The sequence below is a fragment of the Balaenoptera borealis genome (genome assembly GCF_965194805.1).
Source record: "Balaenoptera borealis genome assembly, chromosome: 13".
Lineage (NCBI taxonomy): Eukaryota > Metazoa > Chordata > Mammalia > Artiodactyla > Balaenopteridae > Balaenoptera > Balaenoptera borealis.
The window spans coordinates 4,268,957-4,285,972 of NC_138870.1; the positions used below are offsets into that span (position 1 = coordinate 4,268,957).

At 49.9% G+C, this 17,016-nt stretch overlaps 1 protein-coding gene across 2 annotated transcripts in view; it reads left to right on the forward strand.

Annotated features, from left to right (window-relative positions):
* Window positions 1-17,016, forward strand: part of PRMT8 (protein arginine methyltransferase 8) — an 84,147-nt gene that overhangs the window by 17,338 nt on the left and 49,793 nt on the right. For both annotated transcript variants that reach the window (XM_082352890.1, XM_082352891.1), the window contains one exon: window positions 15,569-15,754. In XM_082352890.1, coding sequence (XP_082209016.1) covers window positions 15,569-15,754 — 186 coding nt within the window. The remainder of the gene's footprint in view (window positions 1-15,568; window positions 15,755-17,016) is intronic.

Consider the following 17,016-nt stretch of genomic DNA (forward strand, 5'->3'; position numbering starts at 1 on the left):
GCTGGTTACTGGTGGGATCCCTGGACCAGCCACGCCCGCCTCATCTGGGAACTTGGGAGAAATGCAGATTCTCAGCCCCGCCCCAGACTGACCGGCTCCGAGGCTGGGGGGTGGGGCCCGCAGTCCCCTCTCCAGGAGTGGGATGTCCCCCGGGGTTTGAGGACCACTGCTCTCACTGACCCCCGCTACCTCAGCCGCCGTCCCTTTCCCCCAGCCTTGCGTGGCTGGACTGGCGTGGCTGGGTCCTCCTCCGGCCTGCTCTGGGGAACAGGCTCTGTCAGCGCCGGGCACTGCCCTGGGCTCCGGTGGTTTCTGTTTTCTGTGTTTGGTGACTGTGACCAGCCCAGGCTCTCCTCCCAGCTGGCTTCTCAGGGCTGTGCTCCTATTTTTCTGGGCTCGTCTTCCACGGATCTTCTCCTTTCTCTGGGCTTCAGTGCCCCAGGTGTAAGCACAATGCTGAGAAGTAACAGGAGGACATGGGCCAGACCTCCCTGCACAGATGTTTCATTTGGCCTCCCGGTTCCTGCTCCCACAGGGGTGTCCGCATCCACCCTCCCCCCCCCCCCGCTTCTCCATGTGGCCCACGCGGTCTCCGCATACATGTCTGCTTGATCCACAGTCTCGAATCCGGTGCCGCCACTTTCCGCGGATGGGAATCCAAGGCCAGAGAGGGTAAAGGTTGGTCAAGGATGCCCAGCGAGGCAGGGGCAAAGCCGGGGCTGGAGAAAGAGCTCCCAGGTCCCAGCGTGGCCTTCGCTCATCGCGTGGTCCTTGCTCTGGGGCTGAGGGTCGCTGAACCTTCACAAGCTGCCCAGTCAGACACTTGCCTCTTCAAGGTCTTTTACGAACCTACATAAAGACGGGCCCTCGCCAGTTTGTTGGAGATGGGGTCCAGGGTGGGGTGCTTCACGAGAGGGACAGATGTTTGTGTTCAATGGGGAAAATGACCAGGTGCTTAAGAGGGTCCAGAGCGCTGCAGGGTGGGACCTGAGTGGGATGACTTTGCCGGGAAAGTGTTTTTGTGGAGGCAGGGCTGCCATTACTGGTTTCCTGCCCCTCAGAGTCTCGGCCTCGGAGCACTGTCCCTCCTGAGTCTGACTCCACGTTCCACCAGTTTCTGACTCTATGACCTTGAACCAGTGACTTGTTGTCTCTGAGCCACAGGTATGCCCTGGGAAAATGGCCTCTTGGGCTTGTCTGCATCCTCTTTCCCATCATTATAACAACATACTTTCTTCCTCCTCTCAGGAGTGAAGGGACCTTGTGAGTGAATTTGCACTGAAGTGCTCATTTGACAAGTAAACGTTTAATGTGTTGTATTCACCACCACTCCCAGCCAAGTCTCTTGATTCAGGAATTTTGAAAGGGATAGGAAAGATAAAATGGGAAATGCTGCATCCAGATTTCATAGGCTTTAAATCCAAGGATTGCTTATTTTAATGGTTTTCAAGCCACCAGAATAATCAGGTTTTGTCTATTTTTCCTTCTGCTTCTATCCATTTTTTTCTCCATTTTTTTCATTGTGGTCAAATACGCATAATATAAAACTTAACTGTCCTAATCATTTTTAAGGGTACAGCTCAATGGTATGAAGTACATTCACATTGTTGTGCAACCATCACCACCATCCATCTCCAGAACTCTTTTCGTCTTGCAAATCTGAACTTCTGTGCCCATTAAACAATAACTCCCGTTCTCCCCTCCACCCTCTGGCCACCACCATTCTACTTGTCTCTATGGATATGACTAATCTAAGTGCCTCATGTAGGGGGAAGCATACAGTATTTGTCTTTTTGTGTCTGGCTCATTTCACTTAGCATAACGTCCTCAAAGTTCATCCATGTTGTAGCCTGTGTCAGAATTCCCCTCCTTTTTCAGGCTGAATAACAGTCCATTGTATGTATAGACCACATTTTGCTTGTCCATTCTTCCATTAATAGACACTTGGGTTGCTTCCACATTTTAGCTATTATGAATAATGCTTCTATGAACATGGGTGCACAAATATCTCTTCAAGACCCTGCTTTCACTTACTTCGGGCATATACCAAGAAATGGAATTACTGGATCATATGGTAATTCTAGTTTTAATTTTTTGAAGAAGTGCCAAACTGTTTTCCATGGTGGCTGCAGCATTTTACATTCTCGGTGCAAAAGGTTTCCAATTTCTCCACATCCTTGCCAACACTTATTTTCCCGTTTTTTTGTTTTCTTTAATTATTAGCCATCCTAATGGGTGTGAGGTGGGGTCTCCTTGTGGTTTCAATTTGCATTTCCCTAATGATTGGTTCTATCAGTTTTTGCTTCATATATTTTGCATCTCTTTTATTAGATGAATAAACATTTGAAATTGCTGTGTCTACTCGATGAAGTGACCACTTTATCATTATGAAGAGATCCTCGTTTTCCTGATATTATTTGCTGTGAAATCTACGTTCTCTGATAGTCTTATAGCTACTCCGGCTTTCCTTTTATTCGAGTTAACATGGTATACTGTTTTTCATCCTTTTTTAAAAACTGTTTTTGTGTTAGAAGTAAGTTTCAAACAGGGAGGCATATGGTTGTTTTGAAAATCTAATATGATAACCTCTGTTTTTTAATTGAGGTGTTCAGACCATTTATAGTTAATGTAATTATAAATATTATATTGATCCTGTAGGGTTTAAACCTACCATCTTGCTATTTGTTTCTATATTACTTATCTGTTCTTTGTTACACTTGCGCTCTTTTTTAAGCCTTTTTTGGGGGACGATACTTGGGTATTTCTTAAGATTCCATTTAATCTTCTTTGCTGGCTTATTATGTATAACTTTTTGTGCTTTTATAAAGTGGCTGCCTAGAGTTTGTAGTAAGTATATTGAACTTATCATAGTCTCTCTTCAAGTAATATTACAGCAGCTCACATGTACTATAAGAATCATACAACAGTATACTTCCATTCCTTCCCTTCTGGCCTTTGTGCTATTGCTATCATACATTTTATTCCTACCTATGTTATAAATCCTAGAAGACGTTATTATTTTTTAATTTTTTAATAATCATTTAAAGAGATTTAAATAATAAGGAAAAGGTCTTTTATGGTTATCCATAAAAGTTACTTTTCCAGAGCACTTCATTCTTGGTGTGGATCCAGATTTCCATCTGGTATCATTTTCCTTCTGCCCAAAGGATGCCCTTTAACATTTCTTATAATGTAGACCTGTGGATAATGAAATCTTTCACCTCTGTATGTCTACACAAATCTGTACTTTCCCTTTATTTTTTTATTTATTATTTTTTTAATAGTAATCTTTTATTTATTTATTTATTTAATATTTATTTTTGGCTGTGTTGGGTCTTCGTTTCTGTGCGAGGGCTTCCTCTAGTTGTGGCAAGCGGGGGCCACTCTTCATCACGGTGAGTGGGCCTCTTCTCTATCGCGGCCTCTCTTGGTATGGAGCACAGGCTCCAGACGCGCAGGCTCAGTAGTTGTGGCTCACGGGCCTAGTTGCTCCGCGGCATGTGGGATTTTCCCAGACCAGGGCTCGAACCCGTGTCCCCTGCATTAGCAGGCAGATTCTCAACCACTGCGCCACCAGGGAAGCCCTTTGCCTTTATTTTTGAAAGATATTTTCACTGGGTATAAAATTCCAAGTTGAGAGGTTTTTTTTTCCTTTCTGTATTTTAAAGGTGGTGCTGTCCTGTCTTCCTGTGTTGTTTCTTATAAGAAGTTGGCTGTCATTCCTATATTAGTTCCTCTGTATGTAACATATCTTTATCCCCCGCCCCTGGATGCTTTTAAGATTTTCTATTTATCAATGGTTTAAGCAATTTGATTGTGATATAGTTTGGTGTGGTTTTTTCCCTCTAATTTCTTTTCCTCAGGGTTTGCTGAGCTTTTTGGATCTATAAGTTTATGGTTTTGGTCAATTTGGAAAATTTCAGCCACCATTTCAATGTTTCATTAAGTATTTTTCTGTTTCCCCTTCCTTTGGTTGCCACAGTCACATGTGTACTAAGTCACTTGAAGTTCTTCCGCACCTCACTGATGCTCTGTTTAGCTTTTTTTTCCAATCTTTTTCTCTCTGTGTTTTATTTTGGGTAGTTTTTATTGCCTGTGTCAATCTTTTCTTCTGTGACATGTAATCTGCTATTAATCTAATCCGGTGTATGTTTTTAAATCACATATAGTTTTTATCTCTAGAAGTTCATTTTCTACCTTCTGTGTCGCCACATGACACACTTAATCTTTCCTCTAGTTTCTTGGACATGTGAAATACAGTTACAGTAATAATTCTAAAGAGTTTGTCTACTAAGTTCATCATCTTTGTCCTTTCTAGGTTGATCTGGAGAGATTGATTTTTCTCCTCATTATAGGTAGTATTTTCCCACGTCTTTGGCAAGCCTGATAATTTTTGACTGAATGCTAGACATTGTGGAATCCACACCTTGTTGGGAGCTGGATACTTTTTGGATATTTTGTATTTCTAAGCTTAGTTCTGGGATGCAGTTAAATCACTTGGAGAGTTTAACCCTTTCAGGTCTTGCTTTTAAGCTTTGTTAGGTGGAATCAGAGCAATCTTTAACCTAGGGCTAATTTTCCACCACTGAGGGGGGAAAAAACTCTTCTGAGTATTCATGAATTATGAGGTTTTTCCACTCTGGCTTGGGGAGACAAGAACCCTTTACTGGCCCTATGTGAGTACCGTAAAGTCGTCCCTTTATCTTCTTTGTCGTTATTTTCCTGGTCTCAGGTAGTTTCTTCACATGCATAATTTGGTCAGTCTCAGCTGAAGACTTGAGGGGCACTCACTCCAGATCTCCAAAGCCCCCTCTCTGTAGAGTCTTCTACCCTCCAGCACTCTGCCTTTCAAACTCTAGCTGTCTTGCTTTCCTGATTCCCACCTCTGTCTCTTCCACCAAGGAAGATGCCTCACTCTGCCTGGGTTTCCACTTCCTACAACCCAGCTCAGATATACCAGGCAATAAGCTGAGGCATCATAGGGTTTGCCTTGTTTGTCTGTCATCTTTCAAAGGTACAGTTTTTCATTGCCTGATGTTCAGTGTCTTGAAAACTGTTATTTCACATGTTTTGTTCAGCTTTTAAACTGACCGTCAGAATTGCCTGGGAGTGCTTTGAAAAATCCAGATTCCTGGGATCTGTCATTGGCTAATTTGAGGCCACCTTTGGAGTAGATCTGGATATTACTGGGTGGCTGACATTGTTCCCTTTCTAGCTGGAACATCAGTATTTTCAGTAAATACACTGGAACCTCTGATTAAAGGAGTTAGTCACTTCTGCTAAGAATCTGGGTGGAAAGGTATTTATTTCGAGCAAACGGGTTTCCTAGAACTGGATGGAAAGTGTCCGGAGGAGTCCTTGGAAACCAGATGGGAATCTGGATTAAGCTGATGTGGCTTTGGTCTTGGCCTACAACTTGTGATTTTCTTTCTGATTTGTGGCTCTGTAACTCGTTTTTCTCCAGCCATTGGCTTATTGGACAGATGATGGGGCCAGAGACTCTGTGAAGGGCCAGTTCTTGGGTCCTGAACAGCCCCACTGTGGGGACTAAATCGTCCAGTCAGTTTCTCTGAAACTCAGCACCATTCCCTGCAATTCTGGTCTTGCAACACTTCGCTGTGAAGAGATTGTTGGAAAAGCGTCTACAAATACACTTGAATCTGTACTTGAAGCCACTAGTAGTCTACATGGATGGAAATATGGGGGTTAGTAAATGCATTCTGTATTTGCAAGATATTTCCGTCTCCTAGAAATCCTGGGAGATAAGACAGTTCTCGGTAAAGACATTTGGAGCACCACTGAACCCTCTAAAGAGTGCTGAGTATTATTCGGATTCTTATGATTATTCTTCTCAGTTTTGTCTTCCTTGCTGCCACCTCCCCGCCCTCTCAAGGGGAAAGAAAGGTCTCTGGTTGCATGGTGGGAAGGACTCTTGCATAATATATTTATGAAGGGCAACATTGACCTGGTAGAGGTGTAAGGATACTTTAATCATCACATCCTTATTGAGCCCCAGCTCTGTGCCAAGCATTAAGGGGGAAACAGTGAAACACAAGATCTGGGTACCAGTCTGAAGGAATTTCCTTCTTGGCTGTAGAAGCCACACCTACAATTGTGAGACAATTTGCATGAGACTGTTTGCCAGTAAAAAAGGACAGAACGTAACCAGTAGCTTTGGACCAACAGATGCCACAGGAACCCAGAATAGGAGCAGGAGAGACCAGGTATCAGCGTCTGGAGAAAATGACTGAGTTTCCATGAGGGTCATGTTCTTGAAGACAGCAACTGCATAATTCTCAGAAAGCTCTGGGGAAGAGGGGTAGAGCAGAGCCCAGGCAGCAGACGGTGTGGAGGGTGAGGACAAGGGATCAGGCAGCCAGAGGAACAGAGCGCTAAGGGCAGCCAAAGCCACTGTGTCCAGTGCCAGAGGAGGGCCCAGGCAGCATTCCCAAATAACACCAGGGCAGAGAGTCAGTTGGCCAGAGATGCCAGTCTTGTTCTCCTCTATCACACTTCGGAATTGCCTCTGAATATTTACACACACAGCAACTTTAGTCATCACAGAAGCCCGTGGAAGAGGCAGGGCACATAATTATTGCCATTTGACAGAGGAAGAAACTGAAGGTCGGAGAGGTTAAATGGATTTTGCATCATAACCTGAATAGGGAGAGAACCAAGACCAGAACCCACAGGTGTCCCGAATGTGTGACCTCCGTCTGACACCCTCTGCCTCCACGGTGACCCCGGCCGAGTGTAGAGTCACCTGCGCAGCTCAGGTCCCACAGGGATGATGTGACCCATATCTGGGACGAAGGCTTCGTCCAACTCCAGGCAAGATGAGGGTGGGGAAAGAGATTGGCTGTATCTTTCTGCACATCTGTCCATAACGGAAGCAGAGAGGGTGCTTGGTGACGTCCTTCAAGTCAAAGGAGAGAGAGGCCCGTGTTGGCTTGGGGAGGGGAGAGGGAGGGAGGGGAGGGGACACATGGCAAGTCTGCTTTGTAAGCCCATTAAGGAGGAAGAGCCAGCAGCCAAGCATCCAATTAACCTGACATCTCTTGCAGCCAAAATATCTGAGGATATAAGAAGAGAATTCAATATGTGGAGGCTTGGGGGAAAAGTGACTAATAGCTGGAAAACAGCCCCAGTTTATTTAAAAAACAGGTCAGGCGCAACAACTCCAGTAGATGCCTTCCCAGCAGTTCCAGATCTGGGAGACAGAGCAGGTGCCGTGCGGCTGCAACGCCGTCCTGATGTGAAGCAGGCATGGCCGTTGTGCCACAAGCAGACTGCCAGAGGCTGCCGGGAAGCGCCGGGAAGCACCGGGACACCGTCCACGGCTGCCAAGGGCTGCCCTTGGAGTTGAGCCACACTGTGACCCTGGCCGTGACAGCAGGATAGGGACCGGCCCAGGCCACCCAGCCTGCAGGTGGCAGAGCCCTCACCCAATCCCGGTCCTTTTGCTGTGAGAGCCAAGGTGCTTTCCGTAGCCCGTGGCCGCCTCTCCTTCAGGTGACCTTGGCCCGGCTCTGACATTGTCCGGGAACCTCAGTAGCACCGAGGCAGAGGCAGGCTGGCCTCTGAGGGCTGCGCCAGGGGTCGCAGAGGAATGCAGAAGGCAAGAAGCTGTCCCCAACCTTGCCTGGACCAGGGCTTCACAGGGAGCCCCGGGAGGGCTTGTTAAAGTGCAGGCTGGCAGCCTTCACCCTCACAGGAACGGATTCTGCTGGTCTGGGGTGGGGCCTGACACCCACCCAAGGTGACTGACACAGACTGTAAGAGAGAAACGCTGCCCTCAGTCAGAGGCCTCAGACGGCTTCCCGCAGAACATTAATTTCTAGAGATGTTCATAGCTCTCTCAGGGAAAAAGAATGCCGCCGCTATTACATTGGTAGCACTAGACACCCTCATTCCCTCTGGGAGATTCACGATTCATTTTAGCAAATTAAAGCCTTAAAAGGATTGCAATTAAGAAATCTCTTTATATTTTGTAGCATACACATATATCAAATCATTACACTGTGTGCCTTCAACTTACACAATGATATATGTCAATTTTATCTCAAGGAAGCTGGAAAAGAAAAGAAATCTCTTTAGCTTTTTTTTTTTTTTTTTTGGCCCAAACTCACTTGACCATAGAACCCCTTGTTCCAGGAGTGTCTGTTCTGCGGGAAACAGAGTGGAAAAACGCAACTCCAGACAAGCCGTTCTCAGTCTCCGGGATGCAGCGGAATCACGTGTGCGGGCCTGTGTTGGAATAGGTTGCTGGGCTCCACCCCAGAGAGTCTGATTTAGTGTTGCCAGCGAGGCCCGGGAACGTGCATTTCTTACAAGCCCCCAGGTCACGCTGACGCTAGCGGTGCGGGGACCACGGCACGAGGCCCCTCTGTGAGCCCGAGGGCGAGAGGAGGGAGGGTGAGACCTGAGGGTGCGTGGCAGGACCCGGGGGAGGAGGATTCCAGGGAGCACAGCCTTGGAAGGGGCTTGAGTCTGAAGTGATGAAAAAGCATGTGAGGGCGGGCTCTGCTGAGACGCCAGAGTTAGCGTCAGGGACACAGTATAATAGAGAGATGCCGGCTGGTGACAGCAGCTGACGCTCTGTGACAGGCATCAGTGTCTGGCCTCACCGCAGGGGGCTCTAGAGAGAGTCTGTGCCTTTAAAAAGCCAACGCTAGAGGGGCGCATGAGGGTGACAGTTGACAAATGAGCAAGCCTGGGAGCGATGCACAGGGAGACAACTCCAGCTTGTAGGCCCAGCGGTGTCTAGACCCTTCTCCCCATCCCCGAGTCGTGCAGGCTTCTGAGTCCCAGGGGGAGGAGTGGTGAGCCAGGTCCTGGCATCTGCTCCAGCACCGTGCTTCCTCCTGGGGAGGCTGGCTGCAGGATTGCTTTGCTGAAACCCCGTCTCTCAGCCCAGGTGATAGGAAACACGGGTGCAAGGGAGTGGATGGGAGGGTGGAACCAGGCCCATCTCTGGCCAAAGGCAGGCATGAAAGCTTTGTATCTGTGGTGTGGTCATGGGGGACCGGAGAGTCCCAGGTGCCCGACACAGCCATGCCTGCCTCGCTGCTGCCCGACACCCACCCTTAAAATGTTCCCCCTTCAGCTGAGGTCTGGCCCCTACCTAGAGGCAGACAGATGGTGCTAGAAGATCTAGCTCCAGGTCACTACCGACCGCGTGGACCACGGTCAAGATGGCAGTCTTGTGAGTAAACACGGGGGGAGAAAAGGGTGATCCCAGGCTGGGTGGGGAGACGATGAAGGCAGCTAGGAAGGAACATGCAGTGAGACCGGGGCCAGGAGCCCCCCTGCTCCCACGCCCTTCTCTGCTCTCCCTGCACCCCCCCCCCACCCCCTGCAGGCCCCTTTCTGTCCCTCTGCGGGACCTCAGCATGGCAGGCCGATGCTGAGGACAGACTAAGGTTAGAAAAAGCTGTCTTGACATTTGGAGACAGAGCAGGATTTGGCTCCTCCAGGGGCGCCTTTTGTTCTCGGGAAAATCATTTGTACAGCTTGGGCCAGTGCCAGTGACTGCCATTTATAGCCCAATGGGCTTGGGGTGGCTTCGGCTGCCTGGTGCAGAAAGCGCTGGCTGCTCTCCGCCCCCGGCCGTCTGCCTTCGCCTCGGGTCTCCCCCACTCCTCTCCCTCCTTAAAGCCTCTCCTTCCTCGCCCCATCCCTTCCCCTATTTTCTTAGAGGTCCCAGTTCTAGATTTGCGCACGTGACCCCAGACACCTTCCCTTCCTCACATGAACCTCAGCTTTTCCTACAAACTGGAGCCCACTGTCCACTCCCTTTGGAACTCAGTCACCTTGGCGAGGTGCCTACCTGTGCCACCCTCCACCGAGGCATTGTCCTCTGTTTCCACATTGCCTTTGACCTTCATTCTCCCCTCCCAGGGCCGGGCTTCCTGCCTGGGCTTGCTTTGCCACCCACTTCTGAGCACGGGGCCTGGTTCCCAGCAGGAGCTGTCAAGCTTGGTGGGACTGAACTGGCCCAACCACGGTATCAGGGTCAAGAGCACAGCTTTGCTGTCAGACAGATAATAAATGGTTCACATCTTGGCTCTGTTACTTGCTAGCTCTGGGCTTAGCAATTGACTGAATTTTTGAGCTTCAGTTTCTCCGCCTGTAAATTTCAGTACCTCACTTATTATTAGGCTTTTATGAGATAATATTTGTGAAGTGTTTAGCACAGTGCCTGGCACTCAGGGGGCCCTCAGTCACTGTTAGGGATCATCACCATCGCCACCACCATCATCACCACCACCATCACCACCACCATCATCACCATCACCACCACCACCACCACCATCATCACCATCACCACCACCACCACCACCATCATCACCATCATCACCACCATCATCATCACCATCACCATCATCACCACCACCATCATCACCATCATCTTTATCGTCATCACTATCACCACCACCACCACCACCACCACCATCATCACCATCACCATCATCACCATCATCACCACCATCATCATCACCATTATTATCATCATCATCATCATCGTTATCATCTACCCTCATTTTTAGGTGCAAGTGGGGTTAGGTAAAAAAATTCTGTCCCTGAATCCCCAGCCCTGCCCATGGAAATCCCCCCACCCTTTGAGGACCAGCTGGACACCTCGTCGGCAGGGAGCCATCCTCCAGTCTCCAGCTTTGGTGTTTCCGTAGCCTTTTATCCTATCTCAGCGTTTAGGAGCCTGGGCCTGTTCGCTGCAGTGGGATGGGGTGGACCAGGGAGATCGCAGGTGAAGTACTGGGGAGAAACACTGTGCTGAAGATGCCCTGGGAAAGGCCAGGCCTGGGGGCAGGACACAGCATCTGAAGAGTCCCGATCAGCAGTTGGTGCTAAGAATAGAAGACAAAGTCACAAATCCTCTCAGTGGAAGGTGACCCTGAGCAGACTGGGAGCAGGCAGCAGCGGGAGGTTTTCCACCCGAGCGGCGCCCTCAGCCCTGGGCCCTGGGGAGGGAGGGGGAGAGCAGGGCAGGGCGGGCCAAGGCTGGAGGCCACCATGTGGATATGCTACCAGAACCTGACAAAGAGTCTCAGGGGACCCCGTGGAAGGGACCTTGGACTCAGAGTTGAATGGAGCTCAGGGGTGCAGGAGGCCCCTGTGACCTTGACCGTGCAACAGCCTGGTCCAGCTGGGACTTTTTCTCTCTTTCATGTATTTAAATGGAGTCGAGACTGGGGTGAGCTTCATGCACAGAGCCTCCTCCAGCTTTAGAGGCGACTGCACAACTTCCTGAACACAGCATCCTCTGGACACGTGAGGCTAGACAGAGGTTGGCTTTGTTTTAGTGCCATTGTCTGGTCTCTGGGTCACACATCTTTAGAGGAGGGGCAGTCACAGAACTGGAGGCATGAGGACACGTCCTCCCAAGCCTCTCCCCCCGGGTCCCCTGGTGCCGCCAAGGTCCTCCGAGAAGGATGCTTCCTGCTTCTCTCCCTGCCCCATCCTCACTCCCTCTACCCGCTCCCTGGCGGTCTCTCCCAAGTGAACCCCTCAGCTCCACTCTGCAGATGCTTTCCAAATCCAGAGAGCCAGCCTCAGTTTCCCATCTGAGGTCTGGGATCACATTTCCAAATTTCTACTTTTGGCTGTTTACAAATGTAGTACTTGTTAGTGGCATACATTTAAAAAATATATATATATAACAAGCACAAGGAATGAAAGCATGCACTGTTCACAGCCCGTGAACAAGCACCGTGACAATTGCGGCCGATCCCAGTGCCTTCCCCTCCTCAGTCACAGGCATGAAAACGTTTTAATTCTAAAAATGCGATCACCCTGTCTACTCATCTCCCACTGGTTCTCCTCAACCCACAGTTTGTCACGATCGCGTTTCTGTCATTAAACACTCTTCTGAGACATTTGAAGTGGCTGTGTAGCCTCCAGTGTGGACGCACCATAGTTTGTACAATCGGTTCTGTTTCATGGAACCCCCAGGTTGACTCTTTATTTTCTGCCATGACAAATAGTGTCGTCACAAAATTCTTACAGCTACGTGCTCAAGATTATCCACGATCCTTTCTTTAGGATAAATTCCCAAAAATGGAATGGCTGGGTTAAAGGATTTGTGCTTTTCAGGGCATTTTGTCAAACTAGTTTCCCAAAAGTCTCACTAAAGGTATATGCAAGCACCTATTTTTCTGCAACCATTACAAATGCAGTTTCAGTCTTTTTGGAAGGGGGAGGTTTGAGCTTATTTGGCATTTAAAAGTTATAACTTTTTGTGTTCACTTGAAGTTACCCGATTTCTAGAGAGGTTAATATTTTTGCAGCACGTCAATTTGCCGTTTGTGTTTAGCCTCATGTGAATCGACTGTAAGATCCTCTGTCCAGTGTTAAATTGGAGACGTTCCTCTCGTTCTGGCTGGCTTGTCAGGGCTCTCTCCATATTAAGGTTATTAACCTTTGTCTGCCATGTATGTTAGAGACGTGCTTCTCAGTTTACCATTGACCTTTCGGCTGTGTTTATGGTATTTACCGCCTGGGACGGCATCACTGCCTGCCTGCCAGACATCTTTCCTTATATGATGCAATGACACGTCCAACTTCCCAGAGCCAAATCGAAGTTCATTATTTCCCCCCGCCCCACACGGCTCTTCCTGCTGACTCACTCATTTCTGTTAATGTCACCACCACTTTCCTAGTCACCCAGGCTTGAAATGTTGAAGTCATCTCTGATTCCAGCTTCTCTCTTCTCCCCTCCGTTCCGCCAGTTGCCAACTCCTGTGGGTTCTATTTCTGCTATTTCTCTTGCAGGCAGCCCTTCTGACACCACAGCGGCTCGTTATCTCTTGACTGGACTTTGGAACCAGCCTCAGAGGTCATACCTTGCCTCCCCAGCCCGAGTGCCCACCTCTTCCTTCCCCCTTGCCCCTCCTGCAGGCTGCTAGCGCGTCAGTTTTCCCCAACTAGAGCTCAAACCTAGAACTCCCTGGTTACAAACTGCCAACAGCTCCCCGTTGTCTCGTATTAAAATACAATCTCTTAGCCTGGCTGTAATCTCTGCGAGCCGAATCTCCCACTATCCGGGCCAAGTTCCCCAGACACACTCACTGCTGTTCCACGCTTTTCCTGGTTGCTGAAGCCACACCCTCCAAGAACTGCCCCCCACTGTCGCCCCCCCACCAAAATCTGCAGAGAAAGCTCCCAGCGATCCCGGGCCTCTCTGACTCTCTCACTGAAGTGACTTCTCTCTCCTTTGAACCCCCAGAGCAATCTGTTTGACCTTCCCTTGTAAAACAAATCTTTCTCCATCATCCAGTGGAGCCTCAGGGGTCTTCCGCTTCCACTAGACAGCGTCCTTTGAGGGCACGGTTCCCGCACGTCTGTTTCTTCCACGGGACCATACAGCATTCACAGCCGCCGACATTCAGTGGGTGTTTGTGGAATAAAAAGCACCAGCCCGGGTGGTGATGCCTGGAGATCATGTTCCACTGCTGTTCCCCACCCCAGGCCCGGCCTCCTGGGACAGGCCACCCCGTTAGCCGATGGGCAGAGCGCAAGTCCCCTCTGCAGGAGACTGAACTGGGCTGACAGCCTCCGGCCCCAGGGCCTGGGTCACAGTCACCTCTTTGTCCCCATGACCGGTGGTTATTGAGGTGAACGGACCCTGAATCCATCCATCCTTTGCCTCGTGATGCAATGCGTGATGCGTGATGCGTGGTGTGTGGTGCGTGGTGGGCACTTTGTAAGTTGGCACCGGCGAAAGAATCTCAGGGGACCCCGTGAAAGGGACCTTGAACTCAGAGTTGAATGGAGCTCAGGGGTGCAGGAGGCCCCTGTGACCTTGACCATGCAAGAGCCTGGTCCAACTGGGACTTTCTCTCTCCTTAATATATTTAAATGGAGTCATGATTGGGGTGAGCTTCATGCACAGAGCCTCCTCCAGCTTTAGAGGTGACTGCAGCCAGCACGGGAGTGTGCAATTGACAGTCTATTTTTAGCCTCCTGGAGACCGTGACCAACATCCCAAGTGGAGGGTGGGCACACCTGCTGCATTCTAATGAGGCAGCCCGTTGCCTCTGCTGCCAGACAGCCCGGGATCGTGCCGACCTGAAACCTGATGTTGCTAAACTGGGAAGTCTGCCTATTTCCCAGAGGCTGTAGCCTAGATACACCAGGAGAACAGGACCATCACCCCACCCTCCCCAGCTCGCTCCCCTCCAGCCTGGGACTCTGGGCAGTCTTGGGGCTGTGCCCCGAAGCACGATGGAGGGGATGGACTCGGATTTCTTGATCTTGCTCTAGGACCTCCCTGTTTCCCTTGTTAGAAAGGAGATAGTAAGTCTGCATTGACCCAGCTTACAGATGAGAAAACTGAGGCATAGAATAGGGAGATGTTAATGTACTCTGAGTACTGCTGCTACTAGTAATGAGAATAACAGTAATAGAGCACTTACTATATGCCAGAAACTGTTCTAAACTCTTTACAAATATTAACTCATCACTGAAAATAGATTTTTCAGAATTCTGCCCCTTTTGAGGCCTTTGCTGTGCCGTGCACATCTGGATTTCCTACACTTCAGGGAAAGGTGTTTCTTCTCCTGGCAGAACGATGCTTCTGCAGTGAACTCTGAACCTCTGGGCTTCCGTCTCCTCCTCTGTCCTCCTGTTAGCCCGTGGAGGACGAAGGGCTGGTCAGGGCCGGGCAGCAGCTGTGGGGTGTGGAGCTGAGCTGGCTGTCAGGGTCGGGGAACCCAGGAAAGGGCAGTGCGCTGGCAGGAGGCTGGCTCTCAGTGTGGGCGCTTGCATTTCAGAGGAAACTTCCGCTGAAGTTCAGAGTAAAACTGTGAGTCAGAAACTGGGGGTGGGTGGAGCGGCAAGACAACAGGTGTGAGAAACCAGAACCTAAGAGACCTGCATTTTGGGGGCCAGGTGCTGCTTGCGGGGTGGAGAGAAGTCCAGGGGCTTGATCTGCCTAAGGACGCAGGTGGGACTCATTTTAAGAACTCAAACTCACGATGCGCTGGGCCCTTTTCTAAGCACTTTCCAGATACCAACTTGTCTAATCCTCAGGATGACTCTAGGACACGCGGACCATTTTATTCCCATTTTAGAGTTGGGGAAACTGAGGCACCAAGAGATGAATAACTCTGTCCAAGGTTGTGTAGCTGCGAGTGGCAGGGCTGGGATTCACGTTTCGGGGGGCTGGCTCTGGAATCCATACTCCAGCCACTCTGCTCTGGGATGCTATGTGATGCCATTACATCTTTCCCTTTATTCGCCTCTAAGGGATGGTATTATTGTCCCCATTTAACAGATAGGCAAACTGAGGCCCAGATCGGCTCAGGTCACCCACTAGTAGGAGATGGAACTGGGTTAAATTCAGGTTGGTTGGGCTCCTGGGTAGCACACCACCATCCCACACAGCACAGCCAACAGCTTGGGGACACCATCGCCCCTTCGCTGTGACTGCTGTGGCTGATTGGAGCCGGCTTGGGGCGGGGCGGGAGGGGGAAGGAGGGAGGGCGGAGTCTCAGAGGGCAGGACCTCATGGGTGCTGTTCACACCTGCCCCCTTCTCTTCCCCGCAGGTGAGCAGCCCACCCTCTCAGCCCCCGCAGCCCGTCGTCCCAGCCAAGCCTGTGCAGTGTGTCCACCATGTGTCCACTCAGCCCAGCTGCCCGGGACGGGGCAAGATGTCCAAGCTGCTGAACCCGGAGGAGATGACCTCGCGGGACTATTACTTCGACTCCTATGCCCACTTTGGGATCCACGAGGTAAAGCATCCTGAGTTGGTGGCCGAGCGGGGCAACCTCGGTTCTGCTGTGGCTGCGCTGTTTCCTTGGACAGCATCATGTGTGCAGCTCTCTGCTGTCATTAAGGGAGTTCTCCCCGTCGCTCGAGAGCCCTGGCCCTGTCTCCATCCCGGGGGACCCACAGGCGGGGGGTCAGGGCCAGGCCTGGAGCAGGTGAGCAAGTGAAAACATATGTTTGGCTGTTCCTCAGCCGAGAGCAAGTGGTGCTTCCGTGGTCCTTGTTTTACGGTCCAGCACCCTCGTCTCTTCCTGACCCTGAGCCTGGGAGGTCCGGGAGGACTGGACGTCCTTGGTCCTTGCTACAGGAGCTCGAGTGCTTTGCAGCTAGCATCCCAAGGCCACAAGGACCTTTTGGCTTCATGATGTCCAGTCCTCAGTCAGGCACGAGCCCTCAGGTTCATCCTGGACCAATGAGCACTTCCAGGGAAGAATCAGCAAGCTTCCTTGGAAATCTGGCTCTGTCTGACACCCTGATTGATTCTCAGGAAATTCTTATGTCTAAATGCTGTCTTCTTCCGTAGCAGGGAAGATTGATGTTAGCTGTAGAACAGAACAGAGTTTCCCAACTAGAGGCTTCCTGGCTGCAGCGGGGGCCACAACAGTATTTTAACCCCCCTCCCCACCATCTCCAGCACTTTCTCACCCCAAATAAACAACTGACATGAGCCGAGTGCTTGCTCACGGCTGGCCACTCTTCTGAGTACATTATACGTGTCATTTCATTGAATTCCCAAGAACTCTATGAAGAAGGTATTTCTATTATCCCCTTACAGTGTGAAGACATATCGAGAAAGGAACAAAGGCTTGCTTGCTATGCAAATGCTTTTTGAAAATAAGTCTCAAAGCTCCCCTTTCAATTAGATGCTTTTGTAAACCCTTCCTGTATCCAAACAGTGATGCTGCGTTGCCAGAAGCATGTTTAACAAGTAATAGGCGACATGTTTTTGAGTGCCTGCCCCACACTGGGTATTGCTCCCAGCATTTTATGTTACTGGCTCATTTATTCCTGAGGTCAACCCTGTGAGGTTGGTATTATTATTTGTCCCCATTTCACAGATGAGGATATAAGACCTTAAGAATCTTATCAACCTTCCTTCATCTTTGCTGGTTCCTTTCCGTGCAAGGTCACGAGCTGATAACACGCAGAGCTAGAAATGAAACCTTCACGTTTGGGGGGCCCGGGGCTTCATTTCCTGATTTCCAGGCCATACAGCCTTTCTTTC